Raw genomic sequence first — 14,645 nt, forward strand, 5'->3', positions numbered from 1 at the left:
CCTTGAAGACATGTTTTGGGAGCACAGCTAATAGGTAATTCGGGATAGAAAACTTGGAGGATCTGGTGTGTCACCATATTGTGTAAGTGACAGATCACATTCTATTTAATGTGAATGCATTTAATAAAAATCAAGGTTTCATCAAGTTGTTTTTACTTGCAGTTTCAGTGCCAATTTGCTTCACCTCATATTTTTAAGGAATCGGCAATTTGGAAGCACTTTTTTTAACCACGGGGTAAAGGCAGCTGAATTTCTCAGAAACACACTGGGAGCTTTTTAAAGCTTGTGAACCTACTTTTTTAAAATTTTATTTTATTTTTTGTCCATTAAGATTTAAGTATCCAGTGTGAATTTTCAGAAATACACAAAAAATTAAACATGGGCTGTTGAGTTGGATCATGGGTTAGGGAAATGTAATAAAGAAGCTCTACAGCTGCTGTGTTGCAAGCATGAAGCTTATTCACTGCACCAGCTGAATATTAATTGTTGAGTGTCATTCCTCTTAGCCCATTTGGTATATTCCCAGCTGGGTTTTTCTGAACTTCTGCCACGTGGAGCATTTCTGGTAGTTCTGATCTGTCACAGTTCTGTGTCCTTAAATAAATATATGATGATAGTAATTGCCAGCATATTAACATAATTGCACTTACAGAACTAGCTATATAGGTAGGTAGTTTTTAGTAAAGAGTGTTTTAAGATTGTAATACTCACTTTAAAAACTGAGCACCTGCACCCACGTTTAACAAGCATGTCAACTTTAACTTCATGCTTTCAATGGAAGAATAATCCAAAGCTGCGACTTTGCTGGTGAGGGTAAGTTGGGGCGCTCCCTGCTGTTTAAAGGCAAAGTGGCACAATACACACGCAAAATACATGGTATTGCTGCTAACTTTGTGTTCTGTGTCTATCCTTTAGCTTAAAGCAATTGGTTTGTTACTGTCCATTTCACACAGTTTGTCTTACTAGCTTTTCATTTTAATCTTCTTAAAGAAACTAAACTTTTACCTAGTGTTTAAATCCTTCTTTCCTGTTGTGCAGGTATCTTATTTTTATGGTAATTTAATAGAAATCAGGTTTAAAAAATATGACCTTGTAGCACCACAGTAGTTTCATTTAGTGTTTTTATTTATTTATTTAGCAGGTATCCTTTTTATCAGCTTAAAAACAAGAAAAAAATCTTGCCCTGTTTTGTGCTGCTTCTTTTTTTTTTAACCCCTCATCTAGCACTCAAAACTTAGTTTTGTTTTTAATGGAATCAGTTTTCTGTTCTAATTTAACTTATGGTGCATGGGAAACTTATTCTTCTAATAGATAGACACTTCTAATAGATAAACACTTTAAAGGTTCTTATAGTAATTTTGTGTGTTTTGGTGCAATAAAAATTTCTTAACATTTTTGCTTCTTTAACAGGTATTCATTATGTGGATTCCAGTTCTATTGTTTTAAAGTTATATACATTGTAAGGCGTGCTTCTTACGTTAAAGGATTTTGATTTTTTTCTTGTGTATTTATAGGAATCTTTGCCTTTAAATGTGCCCGTGCAGAAGAGCTATTTAATATGTTGCAAGAGATAATGCAGAATAATAGCATAAATGTGGTAGAAGAACCAGTAGTAGAAAGGAATAATCATCAAACTGAGTTGGAAGCTCCAAGAACCCCTCGAACGCCTACCAGTAAGTATGGTTATACTGACAGATGACATACCTGAATGTAATGTGGTACTTAGCTTTAAATTAGTTTTCTTTTCCATTACTTAAAGATTTAATGCAAATTAAATGCTATTTTCAGCTAAGAGGCTAATTACCAGTAATGCATTCTCTTGAGGTTCTTGCTGAGGATTCTCTTTTGAGAATCCTAAGTCTTGGGGGCAAAACTGCCATAGTAAAGTTCTTCAGCTTTAAGAAGTAAGTTTTGGGAACTTAGTTGTTGCATAAGAACACTGCTTCAGTATACACCTATTGAATTGCTTTATAATATATCACCATATTTTACTTGTAGCATTTCTGAGAAATGTTACTGTTGGGCAATGTTTTTATTAGGAAGAAAGTAATGGTAATATCACATTTGTAGTGGGTTTGGAATCTTTCTTTTGCTGCGAGTAGATGCATGGGTAGAGTGAAGTCCTTTCAAAAATACCAGAGGATTTTAAGTAATCCCAGGCAGATGGCTTGATATTTGAAACTAGGAATTCCAGGCTATTGATCATTTCAGAGAAATGGAAGCTTAAGTAAATAAGTCCCTGTTTGTTAGGGAGACATGTTGTTAATGGTAGAAAGATAAGTTGGATAGGGAATTTACTGGGAGGACTGTGGTGTGTAATACACCTAGATTTCAGTGGTTGCTTCAGACATGTTTCCCAGTAAATACTGGGATGCTATACTCTGCAGTTTGCTTTCCCTTTCCTTCCCCCCAGCAAAATTGAGTCTTCTGAATATTTAATACTGGTTTACACATTTTAATTTCTCTTTTGAAAATAAAAAATGACGATATAAAGCATCTTACTCATATACAGTAAAATGTTCTATTTTAATATGGTTTTGCTTGTTTTCTAATTGACTCAGCTCCTGGGTTCAATGCACAAAGTTTACCTAACGGCTATCCCAGATATCCATCTTTTGGAGATGCTTCATCACATCCTTCCAGCAGGCACCCTTCTGTCGGAAGTGCACGCCTCCCCTCTGTCGGTGAAGAATCAACACATCCTTTACTTGTAGCAGAGGAGCCAGTGGGTATTCCCCCCCCCCCCCCCCCATATAATTTAGGTTCTACATTAGTTCAGATTGTTTTAATGTTTATTCTGTAGGCTTTCATTTGTGTGTTTCAGTATCAGGTGTAATGTATTTCTACTGTATGTTAACTACCTCAGAGAAGTGTTTTCTTTGCCTCTTTAAAATGATACTTTGTAGGATAGCTGGCTGAGGAAGAGTCACTATTTTAAGTTGCTCTTCATACTTATATACAAATAAAGATATAGAAAGTATGTATTTGCATATACTATTTTCAAAAATTTCAGTAATTGTTTTTAAATGCATAAATTGTATTTTATAATGAGAGATCAAAAAGCTTCTTTACATATAAGTCTTCTATTTGACAAATAGAAATCATGGAGTAATTCAGGTTAGATGGGACCTCTAGAGTCCTCTAGGTCAAATTTTAAAGTTAGAGGAAGCTGCACAGAGCCTTGTCCTGTCATGCTTTGGATATTCCAAACAAGGGGATTCCACAGTGTCTCTGAGCCATGTGTTCCAGTGTTTGACTACCTTTGTTGTGAAAGCATTTTTCCCTAATATGTAATCAGATTTTTTCCTGTTACAGCTGGTGTCTGTTACCCCTTAGCCTTTTGCTGAATGTCTCCAAAAAAGGGTTTGGCTCTGTCTTTTCTTTATCTATTAGGTAGTTGAAAACAGCTATTAGTTTTTTTCCTGGCCTTTTCTTAAGACTGAACAAGAATGGTGCTCTCAGCTTCTCCTTGTATGTCACATGCTCCAGCCCCTCTAATCATGGCCCTCCACTGGATTTGCTCCACTATAATGGTGTCTGTCTTGTACTGGGGAGCCAGTTACTCCTGATTCAGTCTCACAAGTGCTGAAGTGATGGTAGTAATCTTTCCTTAACCTACTGGCTATACTTTTGCTAACACAAACCAATGCACATTTGCTTTTCATTGCTGCAAGGGCACACTGCTGACTCACATTCAATTCCCCATCCACCTGGACCCCTGGTGCTTTTCTGTCAAGCTGTTTTCAAGTCAGTTGGTGCCTAGCCTGTACTGTTGGTGGTGTTCCATGCCAGGCACTGGACTTTGTGTTTGCTGTTGCTGAACTTCATGAGGTTTCTGTGAGGTCACTTCTACAGGCTGCTGAGATCCCTGCCAGTGGAAACCCTACCAATCTGGGATAGACTGAAAACTTTCTGAGGGTGTGTTCTATCTCATCATTCAGGTTGCTGATGAAAACGTTAGTTGAGTTTAATAAAATGTAGTGTGGTTTAGGAAGACTCTTGTGCTTGACAAGAAACAGTGTTGGAAATGAGAGAAGGTAACCAGAGCAAAGTGCAGTGAACTGTCTTGTGGGAAAGGATTTGTTAGGAGCCCCCACAAAAGAATCCAGGTGGTGGTGTTGGAGTTATTGAAGAGTAAATGAATTTAAAGAATGAATGTAGGAGTCAAGTGAGCTGTAAATAACATTTCAGCTTGCAGAGCTTGACAGAGAATTTGGGAAAGCTAGATGACTGCTGCTGTAAAATACTGCTTTTGTTGTTTGGGTATCCAGACACAGAATTAAAATTTAGAGAAAGAATCCATTACTTCAGTCTTTACCTTTCAGCTTCGTGTTGATCCACAGTGGGGACTTGGAGGCATAAACTAGTGGTGTATTCCTGCCTTTCTTAGTGGCATCTGGTCTAACTCCTGCTCCTTTTTAATTGCGAGTGCCACAGTTCTTATGGAAGTGTATGTTTGTCGGTTTCAGTTTCTGATATTAGGAGGCTGTTGGCTCTTTAAGGAAAGAATGGACTGTTCTGCCAGTAGAGCCAACCTCTCTTCTCATTGCTTAAGTAGTCCATAAGGCGAGATCCTGGGGTTTTTTAGTTTGGTGTGGTTTGTTTTTTTTTTTTTTTAAATGGATGGTAAAATTCCTTTGCGGTGTGGAAATTAAAGATAAATTGAGCCAAAGCAACTATTGAACTGTTGGTCACTGTCATGGTGAGGGGCAAAAAAGTAGACCTGTGCTTCACTGATTTGTCCGAGTGAACTAATGAGCTAAGCTGGAGCAGCCCAAGGTCACCCCGACCAGAGCAGAGCTGGAATAGAACTTGAAAAGCTGTAACTAGAGCACAACTGGGATAAAACATCAAATCAAAATAATTATTAATGTAGGATGTAAATTGCATTCTTTTGTCTGCCTTGAGTGCCTCTAATTTTATTTAGTAACATTAACAAAATCAACAACAAAATTTCAGGGGGAAAAAACCCAAAACTGAGCACAGTTCAGCAAAATGTGAGAGAGATGACCTTTGCTCTTAAACAGCTGCTATCATGAGATTTTGTTTTTAAGTATTTTGATTAGAAAAGTGGGGAGTTAAGAAGGAAAGAAATTTGGAGGGGGGGAAAAAAAGTGCAAATAGCATTTGAATTTCCGTTTTTTTTTTTTCCCCCCCCCTTTTAGGTGCACACTTATGTCAACACTACTGGGGTACAAGAGGAAAGAAAAAATCGATCGAGTGTGCATGTGCCACTGGAATCAAAGCTTTCAAACACTGAAACAACTAAAGTGAAAGAAGATCAGATGTGTACTGATGACAGAGATGCTCAGGTTCTCCTGGAGCCTGAAGGAGTCAAGTTTGTTTTAGGACCAACACCTGTTCAAAGGCAGTTAATGGAAAGAGAGAAACTGGAGCAACTTGGGAGAGACCAAGTTAGCGGCAGCAGCACAAACAACACTGAATGGGACACTGGGTACGACAGTGATGAACGTAGAGAAACACCATCTGGTAATAAATTGGTGTATGAAAATATAAACAGGTTATCAATCCCTAGTGCCTCAGGGGTCAGGAGAGGTCGTTTGACATCAACCAGTACCTCAGATGCCCAGAACATTAACAACTCTGCTCAGAGGAGAACTGCGCTGTTGAACTATGAGAACTTGCCATCCTTGCCTCCTGTTTGGGAAGCCCGCAAGCTGAGTAGAGATGAAGATGACAGTTTAGGACCAAAGACCCCATCTTTGAATGGCTACCACAATAACCTAGATCCAATGCATAATTATGTCAATACAGAGAATGTAACAGTACCAGCAAGTGCTCATAAAGTAGAATTTACACGACGTCGGGACTGTACCCCAACAGTCTTTAACTTTGACATTAGGCGTCCAAGTTTAGAACACAGGCAGCTCAACTATATACAGGTTGACTTGGAAGGTGGTAGTGACTCCGACAACCCTCAGACTCCAAAAACCCCCACCACTCCACTTCCGCAAACTCCAACCAGGCGCACAGAGCTGTATGCTGTGATAGACATTGAAAGAACTGCTGCTATGTCAAGCTTGCAAAAAGCACTGCCGCGAGATGATGGTACTTCTAGGAAAACTAGACATAACAGTACTGACCTGCCTATGTGAGCCTGGGAAGCATTAAATCATTTGCACCTTTTGTGAAGTTTATAAAATTGAAGATGCAAATACTTTGCATTTCTTAACACTAACGCCTTTTATAGACTAATAGAACTTTTTCTGCATACTTCATGTACTTGTCTAACTAAAGGGAATTAATGTAGAGCAAGTATTCATGTAGGTAACACTATTTCATTCTACAGTAGTAGTAATTACTGCATAGCAGCATCACCACCTTTCACAGTGCCTCTTTAAATTGATTAGAGTCTGAGTGACATGCCAGTTTTGAATTTATAAATATTCTGGTCTGGTGCCTATACTTGTTAATGGCATTTATAACACTTTTTAAAGCCTCTTGATATGTGCATTATTAGCAGGTAAACCTAATCTTTCAAGATACCTATCTTACGTTCATTCCTCATTGAAGTGGCTCCTCCAGAATGAAATGTATGTAATGCATTAATTCACTCATTTTGACGTACGCAAGATATATTGGTTCATCTCAAGGGATATAAACACCACACCTTTTTTGTCTGGGTTTGGTTTTTTGTTGTGTTTTTTTTAAGACCACATGGGCAAGAAGGCCTCTAATTCCCAATAGTTTTCTTAACTTGTGTGATATTTGAGAGGTCACATTGAAGTTCGTTGATCAGAGCTAAAAATGCTTCTAAACCCAGCCTTAAGCTCTTTCTGCTAGAAGAGAATTCTGAGTGGCATATCAAGTTCCCTGTGAAATCTGATAGAATTTTAATCTCATTAGAGTTTTGGGGTGGTTTTGTGACGGAATTCACAGGTTGGCTGTATGAATTAAGGCGCTCTTGTCATTTCTTAGTTCAGTGTGCCTTCCTTTCTTTGCATTTGTGTGTTTCTTTTTTTATCTGTTCCATAATGTCTTGTTTTAAAAGTCAAAATTTTGTACATAGCTTTAATTATCGTTCAGGGTCGTTTACGTGTTTGTCTTACTCTCTGCATTTGACAAAGAAAGACTCTTGCAGGTCAAATGGTTGTCTTTGTCCAGTGTTCTACTTTTTATGCCTGATAGAAATATTCCAGCTCTCCAGCAGCATGCATTATTGCACAACTGGAAAGGTTTATTATGCAGTTATTGTCTTCCTCTAAAGCATCAGACACAGGTTACACGGGAGGCAGGGTACTGGACTTGATAGCTCTTTATAGAAAATCGTACATTCTAGCAATGTGCATCCATAGTTGATAGTATAATTTAGAAAAATATGTAGTAAATTATCTGAAGGTAGTATATTATCTACAAGCATACTTCTTTTCCTTTTGCAGTTGGTGAACTTGGTTACAATGATGGCTGCTCACTGTTACAGGTACATCCAGGTAGAATGTTGTTCATTGAATATGCCAGATGCACCCTTAGCAGAAGTTTTGGGTTTTTGTTTTTGGTTTTTTTTAATACTCTGAATAATTTTAGAATTCTGGCAGTATTGCAGGTGCACCTTGGTACTAGCAGCAGAAGAGATTACTGTTGAGCCTGTGATTGCAAAGGAACTGACATTTGTTTGAACTGGTGTGATGTAAAATAACCCTTGAACTGTGAGTGAGGAAAAACATGCAAGAAAAGCCATTTGGAGATCTGAAAAAGAATTAAGGGTCTTCATGCAATATTTGAATTGAAGTTTTATAAAAAACAAACTACAATTATTTTCAGTCTTTTAGATTGGAGTGTATTCCTGTTCCTTTGTTATTTTTTTCTTTGGTCTTCTCTCAGTTTAGTAGTGGCAGCAGTGGTAGCACCTGAAATACATGCATCTTGCCACACCATTGAGGGATATCAGGCAACCTTTTCACTCTTTCATTATTCTTTACAGACTGTATGGTACTGAAATACCAGATGCACAAAGAACATAATTTGCAGAAGTAAAAGATGGGAGTCATTGAGACCATTATGAGGAACTTAAATGAGATTAAAAAAAACCTCATTAATGATTTCACAGTCAACCTATGCATACTCTTGTGATTAGACCCATTGACTTGTGGGGAGACCTTGGTACTCACGAAGGTAATGACTACCTAGAGCTAGACATTTTACAGGTGTGCAGTGTTAGTGCTCCTTCCCGTCTTTGCCATTGCCTCACCTTACGCTGTGGACCAGTCTTGGTCTGTACTGAAGAGAAATTGCCAGGTATTGCAAAATACCTCACTGCGTTCATGATACTGGTGTGATTCTTGTTCTTAGCTTATAGCTCACTTAAATTTTTGAACCGAAGTGATGCTTCAGCATGTGTTTTGAGGCAAACGTGTTTGATCTAGCTAGCTGCCTAGAAATATTTGGTCCTTATCTGTATAGTATGGGTGTTTCAGAAATACTAATTAATTGGACCTTTAAAACACACCTGTGAGGCAGGGAAGTAATATTCTTAATTGACAAATAGGGAAGCAGAGGCTTCAGGTAGATCTTAAGTGACCTGACAAAATTACAACAACCAACCATATCCCTCCGTAGTTCTGGTGCGCTGTCCTCTGTGTTTATCCTGAATAGTCTCAGATACAAGGGATGGTCTGAGTAAATTTTTTATGTTGTTGCAAGTTTCACAGTACTTCATAGGTGGTGTTTTCTTAGCTCTGTTCCCCAGAATTGAGAACATACTGAAATTTCAACTTTCTGTAGCCTTAATTATATTAAGAAGTCTGATGACATAATTTCCAGGGCTATTTTTTTACCCTCTTACATTTTACAGGTGGGATAATGCTTTCTCGTTTTGTGTATGCTGCAAACATACTGGGTAGTCCCTGTTACCTGTGCTACTCATCTTCAGCATTCCTTATTTTCTGCCCCTTGAAGTAGATGTAGTTGCAATGCACTTTACCCTTTGAGACTTGGTAAATATTTTTTCAATTCAGTCTCTTTAAAGGCTGTGATGTTAGGTTTAGTGTCTGTAATCGAGGATTCAGTTTTCAACTGAAATCTCTCCAAAGCATTTAGATCATATTTATTTTGGGCCCACAGGTGTATAGATTGAGAAACTACATATATGTAACCGTTTTCTTTAGTAACTGAGACATGTAAAGTTTACGTAAACTAGGTCCTGCAAAAATAGCAGCATCTCTGTCAGTTCTACTTTTCATCCATAACACGCAATGGGCTGCTACCCTTAAAGCACATTCGACAAGGGAAACCCTTTAACTGTAGGTATTCCTTTAATGCAATGATTTGGGAAGGACATGCATTAGTGTATCTTCTAAACAAGGAAACTGAGTTATGATAAAGATGAAATAGCGACCAAAAGTACATAATAAAGATTGTACTAGAAATACAGTTAGTGAGAATTTAATCCATTGGTTATATCAGGAAAATATTTTTTTCTCAAACTGATGTCAAGAGGAGGACCAATTTTTTTAGTTTTGTGTGTTTCTTGGTGACTCCTTAAAATAATATAAAAAAGGCCATTCTGAAAACCCTAACTCTCATTAGAACATTTTTTGTTTCCCCAGATGAGTACGTTTTGCATATGACAGGGGTTGAATGTAATTGTGTATGTTGAAGCACTATTCCTGTTCCCATTAAAGTCTACAGAACTTTTATAGAAAGCTTATGTGTTCAAACAGACATTTCATATCATGAACTGCTTAATTTGCCCCCCAGATGTTTGGATATTTGTGTGTGTGTTTACACCTCTGACTAGGGCTTGGGTGTAAAAAAGGCCACAGAAAGGTGTAAGCTGTACAAAGTCCAAATCAATGTCAAAACAGGGCTGCTCCTTTGCAGGTGACAGACCAGCAGTTGATTTTGCTGGTTTTCTAACAGTATGTATTGGTTCAAAATCTGGCTATCCTTGTTTTTGTTTTATATTTAACCACTTCTCAATGAGACAGAGTCAGGAGAGAGCAGATTGTCTTTATTCACTGTTGGTGAAGTAAAAATACAAGTTCTGATTAATGTCAGTTACTACTTTGAGCATATAATGATGTATCTGATTTGGACCTCTATTTCTAAGCAGTATTCTCCTCTTCGTGTAAGGTGGGATCAATGGTGAAATTCCATTTCTGCACTGTACTAATTTATTTAATGGCTGCAAATAAGATGAAACTGATTTAGTAGGAACTAATAGCAGACTTATCTGAAATTCTCTTATTTCCCCTAAAGAAGTTTGGTCCTTCAGTTTGATAGCTAGAATTAGGTATTTTTTGAATTTAATGATAAGATCTTTCCCATCTTTTCCTTGAGGTAGCAATTCAGGCATTTATATTTGACAGTATTTACTTAATATAAACATAAGTTCATTTATGATATCTTTATTTTAAATTCATATACACTCCAAAAGAAAAAAAATCCAGAAGAAATTCCACCACAAAAAACTGCGTTAAGATGGAGTCAAGGTTGCTGATGTCCTTCTTACAGAGCGTATATGAAAAAGACAGGAAGTCATGAGTTAAGGTTCTTTCGCAATCTTTAGGAATTACTTCCTCTTTTGGACAAGATAAGTGAATAAGAAAAAAAACCCCACAACTTAGCAGCTGTAACTCTGACCATGTATACATTATTTCTTGTGATACTGTGCTGTAAGGTATGTGACTTAAGTCTGTCAGATGTCTTATGAGGATATTATCCTAACATGGTGTTTACTCCAGATTAACGCAGTATTTTGTTTGGAAATATGTAGGTGTACAGATAGAAATAGAATATGGGAGATAAAGTTACCTTTAAAGTTGAAGAAACAAGTGTTGGACATTTCTATATTTTTATATATTACAAAGGGCATTTTGAAATTTTTCTTGCAGTTTTAGTAATTATTTAGTGTGGTAATATACATATATTGTGACAACGTTTTCTGCTATATCCACTACTTTGGTGTAATTCTATTTTATGTAGCAAATATGTGTATATACAAAGGAGATTATGTAAAAAATATGATTAAGAAACAGGCTTGAGCCCTTCAGAACAGGGACTGTCTTCCTCTGTGTCTGCAAAGTACTTAATGCCTTGGGGTCCCAGCCACAGCTCACATCTGAGGCCCGTGGTCACCGAATTGCCAAGCAATGAACGTGGAGGAGCAGCTCCTCTGCTTTCCATGAGAAGCCTTAGTACAAAAGGTGCCGTGAAGCTCACCTTGCCACTCCCTGGTGCTGGGGCTGGGCTCTACATGGTCATTCCCAATGCCACCTGCCAACAACCCAGAGAGCCCAGAGTCCATGTGTCCTTTGCGCCTTCCCTTTGGCAGTAGGAAAGGAAGTCTGAGGTAGGAGTTTTGATGTCATCAGGGAATCTTCCTTGTTAGCAGGGCGATCCTTCCAGAACTTGTTCGGGCCTCATGCAGCGTCCTTTGAAGCCAAACGAATGATTCGTGTTGACTTCAAGGGCAACTGGATGTGTTCCTGCAAGATCAAGTTCTGGTGACGTAAAAGCTCTGTTACACCTGAGGAGCTGGTTGGTCAAGTTCTTCAGGAATGGTCTAAAAATACTGTAAAAATATAAATATATTTAATTACATGTACTGAAAAAAAAATCCTATTTGTTGTGGTCAGAGTTCAGATTATTATGTGAATTTTGATTTCTTAGTCATACTTGCATATATATTGCTTTAACTATTATGTGTGAAAGAGGAAGTGATTCTAAAGTGTGTGAAAGATCAGGATTATACCTGTTTTTTAATGGTTATGTTATTTAGGAATGGATGTCAGCAAATTTAACTCCATATTAATGCAGTTTTTTTGCATTAGAATATGTGTGTATATCATACACCCACATTTTATATATAATATATATTTGGTACTAACTTTGTATTTTCCCTGAAATTTTGCCAAATCTCGAACACAGATGTTCTCACTTGTAAGACTTTGGTACTTAATACCTGAATGTATAAGAAATGCTCTGGTGTGAAAGGAAAGTGTGTTGTATGGTGTCCCACAATACAGCTGTCTCAACCAGCAGGCACGTTGCCTTTCTCACACCTCGCTTCACTGCAGCATCACCTTTCATCTCCTGAAAAACAGTCTGCGTTTTTAACTAAACTGCAGACCTGCCATTACAGTACAGCTGAATACTGCTCTAGCATGAAAGCTGACTGGTAGTAGTAGTAAGAATACAATAGTCACCAGTGTGCCACAAATGCATTTATTAAATGCAGAAATAGACATTTCTACAAAGGCCAAAATCTTATGTTGTATGTTCCTTTCTTGTCATTACATTGTATGATATTGTAAGATTATTGTATGTCCTAATTTGCGTTATAAAATGTTTTTTCCTACTTAAAGGCATAAATATAGCAACTTTGTATAAAGGTAGCTTTCTAGATTTTTATTTCTTTTATATAAAGAAGTCTAAACAGTGGGACCATTGCCAAATTGTTTATAAAATTTCAATTAATTTGCCCTGTTTGATGAATTTGTTTTTACAAACATTCCGTATTTCTTTTATGAAAAAAGTGATATTATACTATGCAGAAAGAGTGTATTTTTATGCCATTCCACATTAATCTTAAAAAAATTTATTTCACTTGTTTTAAGCTGTCATTATTGAGAAAGCTTACCAAATGTGCATTTTTTTTAAAATGTATTATGTATTATGACAACATTTTTCCCCTTTACCAGTGCCAACTTCATTTGGAAAAAAAAAAATTGTAGCATGGCAATAAACTATTGATTTTACATTGAAAATTGTCTGTGGGTTACTTCAATATTTCCCAGTGTTAGTGTCACTGTATTGTATTTTGTTAGTATAACCTTTTTTGCTTTTCTTTAAGTCATTGCTTCAGGTGCCTATCCCCCCCCCCCCGGCCTTGTACTCCACTCATTACTCAGTGGTAAAAAGAAAACCTAGGACATGATGACCTGGAGCCTGTAAATTTTTCTCCAAGCTTTTGTTTCATTTCTACTAGTGTTCTGTCATATGTTTCTCATGTACGAAGACTTAGAATTTTTGTTGTGGTAGGACTGTTGCTATCGACTACTGGCTAGTGAATCACATGCCAGCAATTTGAATGTGCTCCTTTCTGAGTTATTAAATGACTAAGATTTTACAAAACCCAAATGGACTTTGTTAGCATAGTACTGATAAATTCAGAAAGAAAGTAATAAGCAAATACAAGGTTGAAGTCCTGTCCAGATGGCCTTTTTGCTTTCTTCTGGAGACTATAAAATATGGCGGTGATTTCTCAAAATTCAGTATTTCCTCTCTTCTCCCTCCCAAGTCACTGTTTTAAGGTATAATTTCCATAAGGATGTTTCTAGCAAACAAATGAACAAAACCCTAGAAACTTCAGATGTTTTGTTTTCAGAACCTCTTAAGAGACAACATTACATAGTCCTTGCACAATGTTGGTTAGATAACTTAGACATCTGAAAACTCAGTTCTCAAGAAGGTTTTCATATCCCTGGCCAGCAGTTTTGCAGCTTTCCTAACGGGAATGGCTGCTTAGCAGTCCATTACAGTTAAGATTTCCGTATTAACACAATACAGGGTTAGGTAGAAACTTTGGTTCTTTGTACCTTCATTTCAAATAGAAAGCAAGCTCCCCAGTAATGTTTGGTTTAAATGCTTCAGTGCACCAGTTCTGATGCGACAGTAGGTAAAATATATACAGTTAGAGAGTTAACTGCTAGCAATATTATAACTAAACATCATGCAACTGATATAAGTGATTCCAATTAAAAATCCATATGCCTTGCATTCTTGACCTAATGATGCTTTGTTTGAAATAAACTTTTGAAGCCAGCTGAAAATAGGTGGCATTGAACAGCCAAGCATTAAAGAGCCGACCTTCCAGCCATATGTGTCAATAGTGATATAAACTGGCCTTGTTAAAATCCCTATACATAAATCACAATAATACATGTGTTAATTTTCAGTTGGGAGCACCTGAAGAGTTGGATTTGGTGAAGAGTCTCTGTTTTCCTTCCTTCCTCAAACTCTTATCTGCTCAGAGGCTTAAGTGACTGGTTTGACTGAAGTTAAGCCTCAAACTAGATCCTGTGATTGATGCCTGAATTGCTGGTCCTGGAGAAACCAGGCAACGGTTGCTGCTCTGTTACTCCTACACCATTAATAGCCTGGCTGTAAGCAGAAGGTCTCGATCTGAATTAAAGCGCTATCAGTAGATACTGAGACACATGGAGGTCTGATTGAGGATTTATCCCTGAGTATCGCTGGGCTATTTGGTGTGTCGAATGGTCTTTGGGACTGAAACACACTCTGTTTCTTAACCTTGGAAGAGATGAGGTGATTTACAAAGTATATGCATTTATGAAAATATTAAAATGAGGCACTTTTTCTTTTTCCTTCACTTACAGTGTGACCTGAAAAATTGCCATCAGCACAACAGAGGTGAGGGCACTGCGCAGCTGGAAGCGAGAGGCAGAAACCCAGAAGTAGCGCTGCTGGTGGACTCTTTCTATTCAGGTGTCGCTACTTTTACATATTAATCATAGCTTAGCAGTAGTCAAAAGTCCCTTAAACCAAACTTAGAAATTTGCTGTAGTAAGTTTTTCTATGAGCATTTGGTCTTCCAAAGGCCACAACTCGATTAATTGTCCAAGACACTTTAAAATATTTTTTCCCCCAGCTCACACCACAGT

General features: G+C 37.4%; 1 protein-coding gene across 6 annotated transcripts in view; it reads left to right on the forward strand.

The window, feature by feature from the left end:
- Positions 1 to 12,719, forward strand: part of FRS2 (fibroblast growth factor receptor substrate 2) — a 61,773-nt gene extending 49,054 nt beyond the window's left edge. For 5 of the 6 annotated variants that reach the window (XM_072863437.1, XM_072863425.1, XM_072863446.1 and 2 more), the window contains 3 exons: positions 1,515 to 1,673; positions 2,562 to 2,725; positions 5,166 to 7,538. In XM_072863437.1, the coding sequence (XP_072719538.1) occupies positions 1,515 to 1,673; positions 2,562 to 2,725; positions 5,166 to 6,116 (1,274 nt within the window). In that variant the 3' untranslated portion in view covers positions 6,117 to 7,538. The other variant, XR_012042844.1, reaches the window with a different exon arrangement.
- The last annotated feature ends 1,926 nt before the right edge of the window (positions 12,720 to 14,645 follow it).

This window comes from Ciconia boyciana, chromosome 1, assembly GCF_034638445.1.
Source record: "Ciconia boyciana chromosome 1, ASM3463844v1, whole genome shotgun sequence".
Classification (NCBI taxonomy): Eukaryota; Metazoa; Chordata; class Aves; order Ciconiiformes; family Ciconiidae; genus Ciconia; species Ciconia boyciana.